This window comes from Colletotrichum karsti (assembly GCF_011947395.1).
Source record: "Colletotrichum karsti strain CkLH20 chromosome Unknown Scaffold66, whole genome shotgun sequence".
Taxonomy (NCBI): Eukaryota; Fungi; Ascomycota; class Sordariomycetes; order Glomerellales; family Glomerellaceae; genus Colletotrichum; species Colletotrichum karsti.
Window position 1 is genome coordinate 139,635 of NW_024065966.1, and position 19,419 is coordinate 159,053.

General features: G+C 56.4%; 6 protein-coding genes across 6 annotated transcripts; 4 read left to right on the forward strand and 2 right to left on the reverse strand.

Moving 5' to 3' along the window:
- Positions 1–559: 559 nt before the first annotated feature.
- Positions 560–2,554, forward strand: CkaCkLH20_12857 (ncs1 allantoate transporter; the record flags this gene model as incomplete). The annotated part of the gene is made up of 5 exons (XM_038895569.1): positions 560–661; positions 720–865; positions 1,001–1,300; positions 1,357–2,111; positions 2,169–2,554. The coding sequence occupies 5 exons, from the start codon at positions 560–562 to the stop codon at positions 2,552–2,554; spliced, it is 1,689 nt and encodes a 562-aa protein (XP_038739131.1).
- An 842-nt stretch (positions 2,555–3,396) lies between these two features.
- CkaCkLH20_12858 (oxidoreductase molybdopterin binding domain-containing protein) lies at positions 3,397–5,313 on the forward strand (the record flags this gene model as incomplete). Its single annotated transcript, XM_038895570.1, has 1 exon — positions 3,397–5,313. The coding sequence occupies one exon, from the start codon at positions 3,397–3,399 to the stop codon at positions 5,311–5,313; it is 1,917 nt and encodes a 638-aa protein (XP_038739132.1).
- A 429-nt stretch (positions 5,314–5,742) lies between these two features.
- Positions 5,743–9,300, reverse strand: CkaCkLH20_12859 (proteasome/cyclosome; the record flags this gene model as incomplete). Its single annotated transcript, XM_038895571.1, has 3 exons — positions 5,743–6,147; positions 6,199–9,100; positions 9,161–9,300. 3 exons carry the CDS (start codon positions 9,298–9,300, stop codon positions 5,743–5,745), a joined length of 3,447 nt encoding a protein of 1,148 aa, XP_038739133.1.
- Positions 9,301–10,029: 729 nt separating this feature from the next.
- CkaCkLH20_12860 (cytidylyltransferase) lies at positions 10,030–11,271 on the forward strand (the record flags this gene model as incomplete). The annotated part of the gene is made up of 1 exon (XM_038895572.1): positions 10,030–11,271. The coding sequence occupies one exon, from the start codon at positions 10,030–10,032 to the stop codon at positions 11,269–11,271; it is 1,242 nt and encodes a 413-aa protein (XP_038739134.1).
- A 2,418-nt stretch (positions 11,272–13,689) lies between these two features.
- CkaCkLH20_12861 (mRNA-capping enzyme subunit beta) lies at positions 13,690–16,359 on the forward strand (the record flags this gene model as incomplete). Its single annotated transcript, XM_038895573.1, has 3 exons — positions 13,690–15,597; positions 15,654–16,133; positions 16,186–16,359. 3 exons carry the CDS (start codon positions 13,690–13,692, stop codon positions 16,357–16,359), a joined length of 2,562 nt encoding a protein of 853 aa, XP_038739135.1.
- Positions 16,360–16,835: 476 nt separating this feature from the next.
- CkaCkLH20_12862 (uracil-xanthine permease) lies at positions 16,836–18,972 on the reverse strand (the record flags this gene model as incomplete). The annotated part of the gene is made up of 7 exons (XM_038895574.1): positions 16,836–17,417; positions 17,481–17,664; positions 17,718–17,835; positions 17,889–18,143; positions 18,191–18,298; positions 18,351–18,502; positions 18,560–18,972. The coding sequence occupies 7 exons, from the start codon at positions 18,970–18,972 to the stop codon at positions 16,836–16,838; spliced, it is 1,812 nt and encodes a 603-aa protein (XP_038739136.1).
- Positions 18,973–19,419: the final 447 nt, after the last annotated feature.

Below are 19,419 nucleotides of genomic sequence, written 5' to 3' on the forward strand. Positions count from 1 at the left end.
AGACACGATTCACGATAAGAGGTTAGCTGCTATTGGCCTGCGTCGCTTGTTGCATGCATCAACCCCTGCCTCTCGATGATAACCCTCCTCCTGTTATCAGTGAATCCGTTGTCTTGGCCTCATATCGTCCCCCAACTATCTGGTAAGAGATACTTGAAATCCCATTACCGAGCTGAAAAGCTGTCGATTGTATGGCCATGTTGCTTCCTGCACACTGCGGACTTGGCCGGGGCCAACCCCGATAGAGAAGTTCTGTCGGGGCAATTGATCGCTGCGGAGGGGTTACATCGCATCAAGCTGACTGTTCGCGGACTACATAGAGGCGGACATGTCTCACTTTCAGAGACTTCTGTTGCCACGGAGCGTTTGAACCGTGACTGAGAAGCGGTCAGGACAAGATCAATTCTTCGGCCCCGTGTCCTTCTCCCCGGACTTTCTCCTGTCCTCCGCCCGGACCTTGGTTTTGGTGTTTTGCCGGCTCTGAGCGTGCAGCGAGGTGCATATAGCCAGCAGGAAGTCAGTAACCCGCCAACATATTGCACCAAAGACGATCTTCACGATGCGGGGTTTTCGTACACAGGAGGTCAAGCAGCGGTTCACTTCGGTGAAGGCATGGGAGCTCCCCAAGCACCCCAGTGCGATCGCCCCGGATGGCGTTTGGGTAAGGTCATCCAGTCGCCGTGTTTGGATCAGAAGAATTGTGGCTAATTCTTGCGAAGACGAACTCGGATATGGACCCCGTTCCGTTGGAACATCAAACATGGAGCATCTGGACCATTCTGGCCTACTGGAGTTCAGATCTGATGAACCTGTCAACCTTGCAAACTGCGGGAAGTATCCTGGCAGTCGGATTAAGCTGGAGAGAGTGAGTAGTGTCGAGTATCCCTTCCAAATGTCTCTTACATCACCGTTGCCACTGTTCCTGGCTGCGAAAGGATGATGAGCTTCTTGGTCCTCGTCGTTTTCGTCATCGTAATCATCATGCACTTACACAACTCAGGGCTATTCCCGCCATGGCGGTTGGGACCTTCGCGATCGCCATCGCCATGGTTCTTAACGGCGCGATCGGAAGCAGACTTCATGTTCCTTTCTCAGTCATAGCAGCAGGGAGCTTTGGGTTCTACTTTCGCTACTTCGCCATCGTTAGCCGAGCCATCCTGGCCATGTTCTGGTTTGGAGTCCAGTGTGCAAACGGATCTTTCTGCCTCACCATCATGCTGAGCGCCATCGCCCCTTCATATGCGGATATACCGAACACGTTACCCGAATCGGCTGGAATCACATCCATGGGAATGTGCTCGTAAGGCTTTCCACTTCTCTGAAATACGCTCCGTGGCTGACCTTGCGGCTGTTCAGGTTCTTCCTCTTCTGGGTGCTTCAACTTCCTCTGTTGCTCATTCACCCAACCAGACTCAGGCCCTTGTTCTACGTGAAGCTGCTTGCCACACCTGCTGTGGTCCTTGGTACCATGGGTTGGGCCGTCAAGAAGGCTGGCGGCGGCGGCGACATTTTCAAGTTGCAGCCCGAAGTTCCGGCAGGAACGGCACAGTATGCGTGGCTATGGCTCAAGTGTATGTCGAGCGTAACAGGACAATGGGCAACTATGGGAGTCAATATTCCGGACTTCCTGCGCTACTCGAAAACGCCCAATGGCCAATTGGTGCAGCTGCCCTTCGTCCCTCTCGTGTTCACTCTCTGCGGCACGTTAGGAATTATCACGACCTCAGCGACAAGGGTGTTCGTGGGCGAATACCTGTGGAACCCATTGGACATCGTTAGCCTGTGGCTGGCGAACGGGTCTGGAGGCCGGGCCGCCGCCTTCTTCGCCGCTCTGGCTTGGTTCATCGCCACTGTAGGCACCAACATCACGGCAAACTCGATCAGTGCGGCAAACGACTTGACAGTCATGTTCCCCCGCTACTTGAACATCAAGAGGGGCTGCATGGTTGCGGCTGTTGTCGGAGGATGGGTGCTGGTGCCATGGAAGATCCTCAGTTCTGCGCAGACTTTCCTGAACTTCATGGGTGCTTATGCCGTGTTCCTCGCGCCGATCAGTGGTATCATGGCCGCGGACTTTTGGCTTGTCAAGAAGCAACGTTACGACCTTCCTGGTGAGTTTTTTTTTGATTCTATCGAATCGTGGACCCAGACTGACGTGCTTCGCCCAGGTCTCTACGACCCTCAAGGCCGCTACAGGTTCATCGGGGGCGTCAATTGGCGAGCGTTTGTTGCTTTCATCGTCCCCGTGGCGCCTTCACTGCCTGGCATGGCGCTTGCGATCAGTGGATATCCCGCGGTCAAGATATCTGAAGGCGCACAACATCTGTACAGCTTCGACTGGCTCTTTGGGTTCGTGGTGTCAGTGTTTCTGTACACATCACTCAGCTGGTTCCTGCCCGCCAAAGAGTCTCTTGTAACACAGACCGTGTGGGTTAGAGACGGCATGGATATCGAGGGCAGTCATGGCAGCGACATCGAGACACCCAAGATTCCCGAGAAGGTGCAGGCAACAGCTCAGGATGGGCACCATAGCCCTGATTCCAAGGTACTCTGAACACGAGAACAAGCAGGCGCGATATCTCGTAGTACATAGAACTGCCAGCAACATATGCTGTTACATCGCCTTGGTTGCGGTCCAGTGTCATTCTTGCATCTTCTTCGTCTTCGTCTCGTGTTGCATGTCAGTTCGATATTCAACAGGCAGTCTCTTTAGATTTGCGGGGGAGCGAACTGGCATTCCATTCGGCGTGACCTCAGTTCACTAACGATTGCCGTCTCCATTTGTCGGCGACTAACAAGGGACTGGGATGAGCTGTTGAGACGTGTCGGGGCGGGCTGCGACGGTCTTCGGGGACCACGTGTGCAAGTCTGCGGCCAGCATCGGCGTCCTCGGTCGTTTGCGCTGCGGCCAAGTCTTGTGATGACGCACCGAGCACTATCGGTTTCGGGCATGTTGTCGGTTTAAGGTGCTATTGTCTGGGTGTTGAGCGAGACTGCGATGAATATGAATGCCGAGCTCATCCCTTATTTGCAGCGTGGTGGTCTTGGAGGAAACACGACGTCTGGTTCCTGCGATAAGTAGAGAAAAGAACAACACCGAGTACGTACCGAGGATCCGCTCCGTCAAGCACGGCCCGTGCCCCACCAGAACGCCGAGTGCATAACTCTGTGCACAATCCATCTGCACAATAGCACCATGTTGTGCACAACGTCTGACTTATGAAGAAGCTCATCTCCCTCCCCCACCCTCAGACTTTTCTCTCCCCTCCCAGAGCAATCACGCCATCGCCCTTGTCAGTCACATCATCGTCCAAGCTCCACACCAGAGCCGCGCTCTCGACGTCGTCGACCACCAAACGAAGCCCATCTCGGCCATTCAGCACGCGACTTATCCCAATGCAAGCGCCGCGGCGTCTATTTAGCGAGCTTTTACAGCTCTCGACCCGGCGGCCCGTCCCTCCTCGACCGCGACACGCCCCCGTTGCCGCCGCTGTTGGTCCTGGCCGCGTCTTCGCCGCTCCTCGTCAGCCAGGTTCTCTTCAGGCTCGCCTCTTACACGCCTCTGCTTGCTCGAGACACCCCCGACCGACATCCGCCTCCTCAGCGAAGCTCGAGACTGGAGGTACCGCTCCCCAGGCACAAGAACATGGATCGAAGCAGCATCAGCAGAGACCCCCACGGCGTAGAGGCCCAGCTGCCGTCCGTACCCTCCTCGCTAGCGGCGGGCTGCTGTCTCTCTTCATTGGCCTCTCGGAGCCCTTCCACGTCCCCCAAGAAGACGATGTGGACGCCTCCGGATCGGCACCCTCGACCGATGACCGCGACCCGTCCCTCCCTCGCTTCCGGCTGACCGACGTCCGGAAGCACGACGCAAAGTCCGGCAGCCCGTGGGTTACACAAGGCGACAAGGTCTACGATATCACGGATTGGGTCGGAGCCCACCCCGGAGGTGATGTCATTCTCCGTGCTGCCGGGGGCAGTATCGATCCGTACTGGGACATCTTCACCATCCACAAGTCGCCCCACGTCTACGAGATTCTGAACCAGTATCTGATTGGCTTTATCGATGCGGCCGACCTCGTTGACGGCAAGCCTGCCACCAAAGAAATCGAGGATCCCTTCAAGGCCGACCCGAATCGTGACCCGAGACTCATCACTCTGACTCCTAAGCCTCGCAATGCCGAGACGCCCGTGGAGGGTCTGGCAGACAGCTACCTCACTCCTAATGAGCTCTTCTACGTGCGTAACCACATGTGGGTTCCCGAGGTCGACGATACCTCGGACTACACCTTAAAGATTGAACTGCTCGACGGGACTATCAAGGAGTACACTTTGGATGATCTCAAGACCAAGTTCAAGCCGTCGACCATCGTGGCCGTTCTTCAATGCTCGGGCAACCGCCGAAGTGACATGACCCGCAACGCGAAAAAGACCAACGGCCTACAATGGAATGTCGGTGCCATTTCTTGCGCCGAATGGCAGGGCGTGAAGCTCTCTGACGTCCTCGCTGACGCCGGCGTTCCGGTTCACCAAGCGTTCGCCGGGGACACCGAGGCCAAGCATGTCCAGTTCATGGCCCTTGAGGCCTACGGCGCGTCGATCCCCATCGAGTCGGCCCTTGACCCCCGTGGAGACGTCCTTCTCGCTTACTCCATGAACGGCAAGCCTTTGCCGAGAGATCACGGTTACCCGCTCCGCGCCCTCGTGCCAGGCCATGTTGCTGCTCGATCCGTCAAGTGGCTGAGTCACATTACGGTTTCGGACGAGGAGAGTTACAGCCAGTGGCAGCGTAAGGACTACAAGTGTTTCGGACCGAACGAGACGAAGCCCGACTGGGACAGCGCGGCTCCGATCCAGGAGATGCCCATCACGAGCGCCATCACCACCGTCAGGCTGGGTGACTGGACGGACAAGGTCGAGGATTCCAAAGTCAGCGGACGTGAGGCTTCTCTCAAGGGATACGCCTACTCCGGCGGTGGCCGCAAGATCGTGCGCGTCGACGTGAGTCTCGACAACGGAAAGACGTGGGACCAGGCGGAGCTCCTCGACGAGCCCGGAGTCCCGCCCAAGTCCGGGTCCAAGTCGTGGGCCTGGAAGCGCTGGCGGTACGACGGCGTCGTGCCCCTTGGCGAGCCGGGGGAGAATGGCAAGAAGTGCACGACTTTGCTGGTAAAGGCCACGGACGAGGCGTACAACTGCCAGCCGGAGAGCTACGCCGCCATCTTCAACCAGCGTGGCAACTTGGCCAACGCCTGGCACCGTTTGAAGATTTGCTCCGATTGTGCCAAGCAGGCTTTGGTCACTGGCAAATGAGTGCCGAAACTAATTCAAGAGGAGGAACACATAAGAGATCGGACAAACGGAGTGAGGCAGGGGCTGCCTTTTATTTCATTTGTTAAGCAGAGGCGCATTGGGGAGTCATGATGAGGCGGAGCGTGTTGTTTTCCAGTTATCTATATTCGGCGTGGCATGCCCATGGCGTGTTCACAGTGGACCTTTTCCTTACTCAAGATCGAAGACAGACAGTCAGTTGTATAAATTGGTAGACCTCAGCATCGAGATCACATATTTCACGCGCAAAGTCCAAGTGGTAACTGAAGGATTCGATTGTTACAGTTGTACAGCCCGGCAAGCCTCTTGCCCCTCGCTGTACTGGCGGCATGGCCCAAAGCCACCGCCATCTATCATCTAGAACCAATGCCGACGTAGAAGTACATCATTCGTGCGCCGCTAAGTGTAAATCTAGTCCTCGTCCTCATTCTCCTCGTTGTCGGTGAAGTACTCGAACTCTCCCGGCACCGTCGCCTCCTCGTCTCCCTCTCCATCCTCGTCAACGGCAGTAAGAACACCAGCTGCCGCCGCTGCACCACTCTCGTCGGTCGCACCAGCAAGATCACCTCTCCTCTGGCGGCCGAGAAGCTCGCTCAGCTCGTTAAGCGAGCGAAGATCTCCGCCAGCGCCTGCTCTAAGGGCCTGAGAAATGATGTTTTGTTGTTGCCTCGGGGTCAGACCGGCCGATGAGCCACCGGCGTTGCTTTGCCCGGCAACAGGAGCCTTCTCCGTCGTCACCTTCTTGAGTTTCTCCTCGAGAAGAGATTTCTCCTCGTCGGGCTGCGTATCCTGCAGCAGGAGAGGTCCACCGGTAGGCTATTACTAGTTAGCAAATTGACTCGCCAGAATTGATGGAGTTCATCTTACCTTCTTGACGGGCTTGTAGCGACCAGCAGGGAAGCTGATGTACTTGAGCTGGCCCGGCAGCACACGCGACATGTTCTCCATGTCGTACCCGACCTTTTCCTTTTCTGCCTTCTTCTTGGTGTCGGCCGCAGGAGCAGAGGCCTCCTTCTCAGTAGCCTCGCCTTCCTTGTTATCCTTGCTGTCTTCCTTCTTCTCGTCCGTATCCATCTTGTCGGAAACAGCAGGCTTGGCAGTGTCAATATCCATGCTCTCCCGGCGCTGAGCACGCTCCTTCTTCTGGGCTCTGCGCTTGGCCTGCGCAGTGGTGGACAGAATGGCCGTAGCAACCATCGCGGGACCCTCCTCGGCCTTGACCTCCTGCTCGGGAGGATAGTCGAACAGGCTGGGGCGGGTAGCACAGTGGAACTTGAAGCTGGGAATTTCAAGTTCGTGATCGAGACCGATGATTGAAGTGGGGGAGAATGCCAAAGAGAGGAAGTGGGTGAAGGGGAACCAGTACCAGTACTGAGTGAAGACAGCCATGCCAACGATGCCGGCCATGTTCAGGTTGCCAGTCTGGGTCTGGAGTCCAATGGTGCAGTTGCGTCCGCCAGCGTCAATGATACCGAGCGCCAGGGAGGCACCAAACTTGGTCATGGCATCCTCGTGACGGTCGCCCACAACCTTCTTCAAAGTCTTGCGGATTGCTGCAACCTTGGGGTTCATTACCTCGTTCTGCTGGATCATGATCATGGCCAGGGAGATAAGGGCACCCTGGCGAACGAAATCGGTGGGGTCCTTCATCATCGGCTCGAGAAGGTCAATGGCCTCGTCGAGACCGGTACCGGCGCAAGAGATACCCAGAGCCATGGCAGATCCGTACCGCACGTGGGGGTTGTACGATTCGGAAAGAAGCTCGACCATGCGAGGAACGCTGCCGGGCTTACGGAAGAGGATGAAACCCAAGCTCATGACGGCAATGCGGCGGACATCGTCGTTGACGTCGCTGACGGCAGTGTGAAGCAGTTTGCGGATGGCCTTGTTGCTGCCGGTACCGCAGTAGGCGAGAGCAACGGTCATGATGCCACCATATCTCAGAGTCGGGTCGGGGTCGTTGAGGAGCCCCTCGATCATGGCATCGGCACCCTCCTGGCGACCGTACATGATCAGAGCCATGCCAATAGCCAGACCGCGAACGATCTTCTCGTGAGTCGTCTCGTGAGCGTAGGTAATCATGTCCTCCAGGGCACGCACGTTGCCCGTGCCAAGCATAATGAGACCCATGGCAAGACCGACGGCCTCACCATTAAGGGCGGAGTCGGTGAACAGAACGGTTCTCAAGTTGTCAAAGATCTCCTCGGAGCCGGTAGCCATGCCTGCAATACCCAGACCAAGCGCGCCACCGTGCTGGATAACCTCCTCTTCTGCGGACGTGAACTGAGTCTTGAGGTACTCGAGGGCATCGGCACCGTGGTTGGCGTGGATCAAACCGTAGGCGTAGAGAGCACCGCCCTGGCTGTAAATGGAGCCGCTGCTCAAACCGCTCTGGCGGGGCAAGTAGGGCTCGAGGAGCTTTCGTGATTGTGTCAGATTGCCGCGGTGGATGACTCCAAGAGCAGCCGTCGCGGTGAACTTGGACCAGTTGACGGCCTTTCCAAGCCACTCGAGGTTGTCGCGGAAGAACTTGTCGTTGGTGGTGCCTTGGTTCATGAAAGCATTGCAGAAGGTGACAGCAGTGTGGAAGATGGAGTTGCGACCCTCCAAACTATCGCGGACCTTGTTCAGAATGCTCAAGTCGGTGCGGTTGTTCCTGTAGAGGAACTCGAGGTTCAATTGGATGGTCTTGCTGCCGTCGAGAATGGAGCGAATGTTCTTGTAGACCTTGGCAAGGTCATCGGAAACCTCCTCCTCGGAAGATTGCTGGTTCTCGAGGAGAGGCTCGTCCTCGGTGGCATCGCTAGCGGGGGGCTTGGCAGGCTCTCCAGAAGGCAGAGAGTTGATAATTTTGCCCAAGAATTCCTGAGTACCATTGTCGTACAGGTCGAAGGCGATCTGGTATGCGCTGGCAATCGAGTTGGGGCCGCCATCAGTGACGAGCTGCTTCAGCATGCGAGAGGCCTCCTCGTCCGAGCTGAGATACACCACGCACTTGGCGATGGCGAAGTAGTCGGGGTTGGGGATCTCGTTGAGCAAGTCGAGAATGAGGCGGAGGATCTCGGTACGGAAGCTGCGTTCCTGGACAATATCCATGCATATGCTCAGGGCGTACTCCATGAGCTCCTCAGCGGGTCCCTGGCCGTCTTGTGCCTTGGACTTTGACTTCTTCTCGTCTTCGCTGGCCCTTTTGATAACGCGGCGAAGAACCTCCAAGTTCTTGGCCTCGACAGCAATGCCAACAACCTGACGATACCTGCCATCCTTCAGGCAGGCCTCAAACAAACGCTCAATGATGCGCTGCAGAGCATTTTGTGTGGCCTGGTCGTTGATGGGGGCGACGGAGCCGGAGCGACCTTCCTTGACGGGCTGGAATGTGGGATCGAGAATGGTGTTGTCGGTCGAGACTCGGGAGAGGAGCGACTTGGAAGGAAGTGTCGTCTGAGAGAAGGGCGTCGTGGGGGAGATCAGGGCGGATCCGTCGGCGGCACCGCTCGCAAATGTCGTCGCAAGAGCTGGCAGGGAGTTGTCGTTCTTGGGCGACTTGGGGACGGTGTGCTTGGCGGAGGAGGCGGCAATGTACTGGTCGATGCACTTGGAAATGATGGTCTCCTCGAATTCGCCGGGGGCATCGAGCTTAAAGAGATCGCCAGCGGCCAGGGCAAAGGTCATACTCTCGTTGTAGGCCTGGAGATGGTAGTAGACCTTTGCCAGGACGAGTGCGGCCAGCTGCCGTTGGGGGAAGGAGTCGTCTTCATAGAGAGCCTCACTGCGGAAGTGGTCAGTACCTCACAGAACAGCCCCGCGGACAGAGGGATGGCGGGCTCACATTTGACTCAAAGCTCCAGCGACCTCAGTCCAGACAGTATCAATGTCATCGTTGAGGGTCTGGAGGGCGAAGACCTTGAGGTCGTGTTCCTCATCGGCCAGGAAGCCCAGCACTCCGGTAGCTGATACCAGGCCAGGCATTTTGGAATGTGGCCACGGACACGGAGCTTGAGCTGAGCTGTTGGGAGGGTGAATGCGCGACCGGAGTGTTTGATGACAGGATATCAGGTGGTTCGAAAGAGTCTTGTCACGCCGACCGAGTTGGTTGGATGGGATGAAGATCGGATTGGTGGTGATGGGAGCTCCGAAGAGGCTTGTTTGGTGATGGAAGAAGGACGTCGAAAGTGAAGGCGCGAATGCAGCATCCACGTCAGGCAGGTCTGCCTGCCTTGCCTTGCCTTTGCCTGGCCCTTGCAGCACCATTCGCTAGCGCCAATAGCAGGAAGCAGCGAAGCGCACAGACCATAAGTGTAGATGAGTCAGCATATTTTCGCTGAGCTGCACCCGGATTTCTGAGCAGCGAGGACGCTGGATGAGGTAAGCATTCAACACGTATTTGGATTGGTCAGATGGAGTTTAAGTGGATACATGATTCGAGACACTGGGTGAACTGGAGCACTCTGAGCTGGCTGGTTCCGTCAGGTCCAATTCCTCGTGGCCAGCTGTTGGCAGCCATGTGTGGTATGTGCAAGAGTGACCTCACTTCACCCAAGGTATAGGCACACTGAGAGCTTCGCTCACCCCGCTCCACCGGCCGAGGACCATTTCAGTCAGCTCAGTCAACTCCGATATTCAACTCACGACCACACCTCATCTTCCCTGCCACTCAATTTCCGTTGGAACTGTTCTCTCGAATCGCAGTCTTCCAACATGAGCTCGGAACAAAATCTCAGTCTCCTGTTGCTGCCGTGTCCACCCCGGCCGCCGTCCCGCGCGTCGCTCAGCGCAGCCTATCGGCCCTCATTTCTTGCCGTTCTTTCAAAGATCAGGAATTCCACGCGAGCATCTGTGCTGATAGTTGCCGTTGCCTGTCCTGTTCTGCGCGGCGCGTCACCAAAGACGAAATCGCTTTCATGGGCTGCGGCACAGTCTCTCGTTGCCGGCATCTACAGTCTCATCGCGGTCGTATGCGCCGAGCAAGGTATTGCCACTGATGTGGACGGAGGCCCCGGCTCAGTCGACTCACGGGTGGTTCTTGTCGATCACGATGCGAACAGAAGAGTCGCGCCTGATTTCGTTGCAGCCATCGAGCCGAACAATACCACCGTCGTCGACCTCCCCACATTCGCGTGTGCCTACCACCCTTGGAACTACATCTTCCACGTCAACAGCGAGCAGGGCTACCGGACTCTTTCGACATACTTGAAGTTTGCGGAGGGGAAGCAAACCATTCTCCAGTCGCAGCTGGTTGTCGTCGAAGCAGGTCTGAGCATGAACGTGGAAGGCACAGGAAACGACGACGTGGAAGCATCCCCTTTGTATCCTGTCGTCTGCCTAGGAGGCACGTTCGACCATCTCCACCCAGGTCACAAGTTGCTCATCATGGCGGGAGTTCTCTTGCTAAGGGTACCGGAGAAGGACTCGGGTTCGAGCTGTCGTATGGTGCTGGGCATCACAGGGGACGAAATGTTGAAGAACAAGAAATACGGCGAGTTCGTGCAGTCCTGGGACGACAGGGCACGGTGCATCCTCGACTTCATGGGATCTCTTCTCGAGCTGGACAAGAGCGGATGGAAGAAGAAGTCGGGACCAGTTCCAACGGTGGTAACGAAGCCGGGCCATGTGGAGGCCAAATTCCGGAACGGCACTATCACGGTCGAGTGCGTCGAGTTCCAGGACGTGTACGGCCCTACGATCTCGATGCCGGAAATCGAAGCACTCGTGTATTCGGGGGAGACCCGGTCAGGCGGAAAGGCAGTCAACGACGAGCGGGTCAGGCTCGGGATGAAGCCACTGGAGACGTACGAGGTAGACGTCCTTGATGCCCGGGATCTCGGCGACGAAACTGCGACGAAAGAAGACTTTACGAACAAAATCAGCAGTACGGCCATTCGGCAACAGAAGGCAGAGGCCGCGGCGGCGACGGCTGCAGCAGCCAAGTCGAGTCTGTGAGGTGCGTGCCAGCACGAGGGTCGAAAACAGCAGTCAGGATACCCCAAGACTCATGATTGAATTAAAGACGTATGAAGCCTTACGGGGACGTCGCGCAAGTCGGCATGAGAAAGGAGGCTTTACGCTCATGGTACAGAGTATCCGCTCGAAAACGCGAAAGAAATGCGCGCCATCCAAGTTTGGACGAATATCGGCGTTAGTCCTATCAGGATCAGCGTCGTATCTGGGCCAAGGTGCTCCGAGAAAAAGGTAGGGCGAACGGCGACGGGCATCAACAGTGACGGCAGTTGTGATGCAAGGGCGTCCGTCTGCCATAGATGAGGTAGCACACCTCCTGAAGGGCCTTGTACGAATTCTGCAGGAGGAATTCACTGGAACTGTACCCTGTGAAACCAGGAAGCAATTGACATGACGACCTGGCGGTCGACTCCGGGTCAGCTCAAGCCTCAAGGAAGACGGGCTCGGCAACCCTGGCAAATCTGGCAACTATTGTTCGCAGATGGCGCACGCGAACTCCAAGCTGGCATTCAGAAAAAAAAGTGGAAGACTTTTGAGGTGGATGCCACGATCAGACCCTCTGGCGCCATCGACACGACCCGCTTATCGAGCACAGCCCCGATAAGTCTCTCCAAGTACTGCAGATAGTAATGTTTGCCATATGATACATGAAAAGAACGTACTCGTTAAGACAATTGTGCGGATTATCTCATAAGTCAAGGAATGGCGCGCGTGCTTCATCTCGCAGCCCTCCACTCTTCCAACGCCAGAACGTGGAGCTGGCCGTCAGAATTTGGAGGACAGGGGAGAGAGAAAATAAAATAAAAAAACAATTCCCCGACAGGTGGCAGCGTGAGCACTGAGCTACCTACCCCCCTTAGCTACCTAGCATACCTAGGTAGGTACGGTACAAGGGCCCGAACTGCGAAACGAGACAAGGCTGTGTTCAGGTTACCTATAGCTGTCGTCTTGAGGTACCTAGTGATTTTGATGCTATATCGAAGTGAGTATTCGTAGCTGCTCTAAGGTAGTTCTCAAGGTCCAGCTTATCTCAATATACCTAAGGTACCTTGTGCCATATCAACTTGCCCGGTCTGTAGGAAGCTATTTCCAAGATGCCACAAGACAAGGTATGAGTACGTACCCCACGTCAACTCCATCACATTGCACCTTGCACCTTGCACCGACGCCTGAGAGCTGCCTCAGCACCCGACCTCAATGCACCTGCGCCTGCACCTGCACCGGCACCAGGCTTGAACGCTGAGAAAAGGCGCTGGAAAAGGACGGAATAAACCCTGCTGCGATCGGCGCGCGACCAATCCATTTCCATCCTTTCTTTTTTGTCTCCAAATTTCCCACGCAGCAGCTGCAACGCAACAGAAGCCAGGAGCCAGGAGCCAGGAGCCGGAAGCCAGCCATAACCAGAGCCAGAGGACAAGATGTTTTCTTTCTGAAAAGATACCCGACCTTACCACCTCCACCTCCACCACCCGATCGATCTCGCTCCCCAAAAACTCCCGTCCCGTCCTTGCTGGCCTGAGGTACCTTAGCCATTCACATCCCGGTTCGTGGAACACGATACTAGCAGACATCACGAACGATAATTGCCCTCGCCCTCGCCCTCGCCCTCGCCCGACGACCCCCTGTCGAAGCTATCCGCCGCGCCTCCATCGCATCTCCCTCACACGCACGCGCGCACCCGTTTGCCGTTTCTCGATATATAGAAAACGAACGAGAGGAGAGATAACGACGGCCCAACCCAACTCGCGACGACCACGACAACGACCACGACGACCCCAATCGTCACTCGCACCCGCAACCTCTAGTCGTCCATCTCATCCCGTCGCCACGTTCCCCCCCTTCGCTCCATCCAACGAGCAAACGAAACAAACGAGCCCGACCCCTCTCTACGCTACTCGCTCCATCGTCTTCATTCGCCCCCCTCCTCCCCGCCGTCGTACAATTCGTTTCAATTCTTCGAATACGCTTCTATACTTCTGGTTCAGTCTAGCCTCTAAGTGTAGCGCATACTTTGCTTGGTCCTGGCTCTGCCTTGCCCAACGTAGTCCATCCCATCTCTCCGAACTCCGACACCGACAACGAGACCGATCCCACCGACTTCGACCGCAATCGCAATCCTTCTCGCTTCCTGATCATGTCGACGTGATGCTCAACTACTGCGTCAAAATATTGTTCCAATAGAATCGCGTCGGATACACATCTACGTCGCGACCGACTCGACTCACACGACACCGCGTCGCATCTCTTCTCGCACGTCGCGCATATGATCGACTGGTCTTGAAAAGGCGAAGCTGAAACTTTGCGCATCCCAGCCGAAGCCGGGCGGAGCGTTGGACCGGAAACAAGTAAAATATCTTGGGATACCCTACGGCCCGGAACTGCACGCCTGTAGTCATCGCCATGGATCTCAGGAACTTGATCAACGATGACGCCGATCGGAGGCGACCGGCTGCCGCTGCTGCCGCCGGTCCTCCTCCCATTCCTCCTCAACCGCATGCGATGAAGCATCAGCAACCGCCGTATCCTCCTCATCTTCAGCAACATCCCCAGCAACATCCTCAGCAGCACCCGCAACAACATCCCCAGTCGCATCCGCAACATTCTCAGCATCACCCGCAACAACAGACTCCAACTACTCCGTCGCAGTCTACCACCTCGTATGCCTTTAGAGAATCTGCCTACAGCCATGCGCTGCATTCGTCTCCGGGCAAGCCTCCGGCCCCTCAGGAGTACGCCGTCCATCCCCAAGCCGCAAATCAGGCGTATCCTCCACAGTCGCCTTATCAGACCCCGGGTCCCTATCCCGGCCGCCCGGCGCCGCCTCCGCTCCAGGCTGGCACTCCCGGCCCGTACGCCGATGTAAGATCTCCCCAGAGCGCCTCCATGCCCGCCCCGTCCCCGTATCGTCAGACCCCGACGTCCTCGGTGAGCGGCCCTGGCGGTGGCTATCCCTTCCCTCCGACCGGCCCGCCTCAAGAGGTCGCCAGTCCTGTGCAACGGCACCAATATCCACCATCCAACGCGTACCCCCCGAGAGACAGCTACTCTCATCCGGCTGGTGCAACCGCGCCTCCTTATCCTCCGCAGCCGCAACAGCAACAGCAGCCTCATCCGCAACAACAGATGCAGCAGCAGCAGCCTCAGCACATGCCGCAGACGCCGCCCATCGGCACCCCCGGTGGCGCTCATCCGTATCTACACCAACGCTCGCAGTCGACACATTCAACTCCTACGCCCACCTCTGCCCACAGCCAGCAACAACATCCGCAACATCACGGTCAGCCTTTTCCTCACAGCAGTCCTGTGGCGACGGCGCACCCGCCGCCCGAGTACAACCGACAGCAGTCACAACCTCCTACCCCACTGGGCCCGCCCCAGACCGGGCCTCGTCAATCTTCCTCTGCACCGAGCTTTGCGCAACCACAAAGTCCCTATCAACAAAGACTTTCCGCCTCGCACCTCGCCCAAGCTACGCCACCGCCTCCTCCGCCTCGCATGCCCAGCTCCCACGGCACTCAAGATCGAAGATCCCTGTCGCAGAGCGTGCACAGTGAACGCGACAGAAGCGTTAGCGTGAGCCCCAAGACCAGGGTGCCGAGTTTGCCGAGCAGCGTCGGCGGCCACACCGAACCCGAACAGCGACCACAGCCGAGTGTCGTCAACATGGTGGAACCCGAACGCGAACGCGCCGCGACGCCCGCGAAAAGAAAGCTCGCCGATCGAGATTTGAGCCCCCGAGAACTCGAGAGGAAGGAGCCACGGCCACCTCCTGGAGAAGTCAATGGCGGTCCTACCATTGCGCGCTCCCCGGTCATCCAGCGAAAGAAGACGATACACACGGCGCCTCCCGTCTGGGCGCAGACATGGAACTCGCGGGAAAACAAGAGATTGAAGCAAGCCAACTTCGAGCTGCAAAAACGAGGACCGCCCCATATCAACGGAAAGCACGAGGCAAAGACGGAGAGCAACAGCAGCCGCCATGCATCGCCAGAGGCTGCGCGATCTGTCCCTCCGCCGGCGGTGCAAGAACCAAGGCCCGAACACCACCTGGGCGCTTGGGAAGAAAGCATCCTCGGAACTCGCCCGTACGAGGAATTGTCGAAGACGGTGGCCGATTTCTTCTTCCAGAACGTGGTGCTTCACCCCGACTCTGGTGAGATCATCACCCGTGGCGTACAATTCGAAATTGAAGCCAAGATGGGCCAGCTCATCGACAGGGACACAAACGAGCGTGTCCAGAGGGCCATTGGCACGGAATGCGTTCTTCATGATAACGGCCGCCTGGCATTCAAGAGCAGCATGACCGAAGTAAGTTCCGCGTATACTACTTTACGTCTCTTCAGAACTGACGGCTTTTTCTCCAGGCTCAACACAAGGGTCTCAACGAGTTCCTCAATACCTTGGTCGTTCAGACAGACCCGCGAAATCCAAACGCACGCGGCCGAGTACAAATACAGTATAAACATCGTCGAGAAACCGATAAGTTCTTTGAGCTGCCCTTATCGATGCACGCCCGCCTCCCGTCATGCGTTCGTGCCCTTCTTCCGCCTAGGCGGCCGATCAAGGTTCGCGTCACGTACGACATGAAGACACGGGAGGTTTTAGCCAAGATTGTCAAGGCCAGGGTCGCCGACCTCCATCTTCATCTGCCTACATGTCCGCTGGACTGCCGCATCAGCATCAATTTGGAAATGGCATGGGACGGATCGGTAGAGGAACTGGAACGCGTGGCCGTGAGTCACGAACAGAAGTTTCCTGATCGCAACAAGGACCGACTGAGCTACAAACAAAACCACTACCAGGTCGACTTGACGCAGGTGACGCAGGTGTTGCCTGGGCCTGGAGTACGTTGCCCAGAACGAGTACAATTTCCGAACTTTGCTAACATGTCTGCAGAACACCCAGCGTACCGACAAGGAACACGAACTCGAAATCGAACTTGCACCGGAGATCCTTATCGACCAACAGCGCCGTGCCATGAGAAACGAGCCTCATTCATACCCACAGCTGGTGGAGGGATTCATCGACAATGTGCGTGTGCTGGCCCGCCGGAGTCGCGATTTTGTGTAATATTTTTGTGTGAGAGCACCTCGAAAAAGACGTCACTTGCTTTCTGGCTCGGGTGGTTTGATACCAAAAAATTGGCTGCGTCTGGCGTCACGGGTTCAGCGGTGCATTTTACAATAGTTACCTTAGTTCATACCTACGGCTTGCATGTCCGGGCCACGGCCTGGACGCGACGGTCGTCAGTAATTCTTATACGCGGGCCGAGTCAATATAACCGCACTGAAACCGCGACATCAACCCGTTTAGTATCGTACTTCGCCAATTGTCGTGACGTTTCGACTTGGACGTGAGCCTGTTGAGGAGAGGCTTGATATTTGGTAGTCATCGAAAACGTCGATGGTGATGCGAGACGAAATCTGAGAACTACCAGAAGCAACGCATATACATTATCAAGGGGTATTCATGGAGAGCGATAACCAAAAACCTAAACATTATTTTACAACCCAAGACATCTTGAGCGGAAGCACACAATTCTATCCTCAAGCCAACTTTTGATCGCCCTTGCTCGTGCCGTGATGCCCGACAGGCTGAATGTCCTCCGAATCAGCTCCACGGGCACTATCGCCCCCATTGACCTCTTTGGAAGATATGACGTTATTGGAGGCCGGCACGTCCCGGCCCTCTGTGTCCTCAATTTCTTCTTCCAGGACGAAGTTGAGAAACATGCAAACGAACGCTGTGATGGCGAAGCCCGTCTCCATAATGAGAACGATGGCATCGAGGAACCCCCGAAGACCGCGGTTATCGCCGGCGTAGGTGAAGACGTTGTCAAAGTACGTCGGCACGAGAGTGGCACCGTAGCCGAGGGTCAAGCCAGCGGTCAGGATGAAGCGGTTGCGGCGGTTGAAGGGCACCCCCTTTGTGATGATGGCCATGCCGGAGACGGCGACGGCGGTGAAGAGGAAGGACGTCATGCCGCCGAGGACGGAGGAGGGGATAGCGACCAGCGACGCGGCGAACTTAGCGAAGACGCCCATGACGATGAGGAAGAAGCAGCAACAGTAGCCGGCGCTGCGGTTCGCGCAGCGAGTAAGGGCAATGACGCCGTTGTTCTGGGCAAACTGTCCTTTTGTGTGAGTACATATTTGGCTTTGGGAACGAGATGTGCGCGGATCACGACTTACGGTGGTCATGGGAGTTATGGTCATCAGGGCGGCGAGAACGCCGTTGATACCGTCTGCCAGCACGCCGCCCTGCACTCGGGACTCGAAGAGACGGCCTTCGACCTCCAGGCGAGAGACGTCGCAGGTCGCGGTGATGTCTCCGATGGCTTCCGTCGCGCAGATGATGTACACTGCCAGAAGAGGCCTGGCCACAACTTAGTAACAGGCAGTGTGAAGAACCCGTTCAGGTCGACTTACAGTATAAGCGGACCGTACAACGTGAGCTTGAAGGTGTGCACCCAGATGAAGGAGACGGCAGGGGCGCTATCGATGCCGGACCTGTCAAAGTATCCGCAGGCGGCGGCGATAATGCATCCTGGAAAGAATCAACATTGATGTCCTCGCAGTGAATGTGAAGAAGCAACTCACCAACGAGCAGGCCGATGACGACGGATGTCGACTTCATGATCGGGGCGCCGAACCGCTCGCAGAGGATGATAGTGATGAACACGGAGAATCCAAGACCAAGGTACTCGGCTGAGCCCCATGGAAGGGCATGAGGAGCTGAGATGTTGGGGCATTTGGCGAAGAAGTCCGTCGCAGTGGATGGACTGGCACAAGGTCCGGATCCGCCCATCCAGTTCTGGAAACCACTCTCGACCAGGCCAATACCAATAAGCATGACTGTAATCGTTAGACATGAGCGTCTGAAGCTACTCCGTGAGGCTTACCCGTCGGGCCGGTGACAATAGGCGGGAAGACGCGCAGCATCGCCTTGGCCGGCATGAAAGAAATCGCGATTTCGATGAGGGCGCAGAGAGCACTGGAGCCGATGATGGCTTCGCCCGGTCAATTTTCAACTCATTCAACACTGAAAGGGCAAAAACATACCTCCGTAGCCATCGGGGCAAGGAAGCTTGTTGCCCTCGGCGTCTGTTGGACAGAATCCATTCGCGTACATTTGAGCGAGCGCACCTTGCGCGACGGGGATGATGGCAAAAGAAATGCCGACGACGGAGATCAACCCGGTGCCGATGTAGTAACTGCAGACGTGTGAGTTGAAAGGCCCATTCGCCGAGGATGGATGCAGGTCATCTCACGGAGTCTTCAGGATGTGAAATCTAGTAATTTGGATCATGGACAACAGGCCGGACACGATCAACGCGGTCGACACCAGATACTGCTGCATCTCTCCGGTGAGGTTGGCACCGGCGGCGCCGCTGAGCAGGATGGGCGGCGTGATGATGCCGGCCAACATGGCGAGGGCGTGCTGGAAACCCAGGAGGAGCGCGAGCAGCGTGGGCATCTTGTCGTTGAGGCCGAAGAAGGGGGCTGCTTGGCGGGACTTTCTCATGAAGGGCAGGTTCGGACGGAAGAGGAACGCATAGTCGTAGTCGCCGATGAGGCCCTCTTTCGTGAAGAACTTGTTCTTGGCGCCGCGGAGGCGATCCCCCATCGTCTTTTTGGGAGACGTCTGGGGGACGATTTGAGATGGCCCTTGGTCCTCGTCCATCTTTGTTGTCGTATGGTCCGGGTATCGTGATCGAGTTTTGGTGAGAGTAGGCAAGACAACCGGGGTTTCTGGACTTTGGAGGTCAGAAACCTAGATTGGAATCGGCACACAGTCTCCCGCAATTGACTGATCGAGTGCTGGTGAAAAAAAATCTCGACAATATCCACGAGCAATGACACAGAGTAAAGATGTGGATCTTCGTTTATATATCAAAATGCGACGACTCATCAGTTATTCGGTACGAAGTAACGGTACGGCGCCGTATCCAGACAATCCAGTCGGTAATCTGCATGGGTGGGATCCTTTTAGTTGATGGTTTCGAGCAATTAGCTTCGACTGCTATCAGCTGGATAAGCGGCTACGGATGATATGAATGGCTGGCGATAGTAAGAAAAAAATAACTAATTGTGTATTCAGAGGGGCGGACCCCGTTTCCGTTCCCGGGGA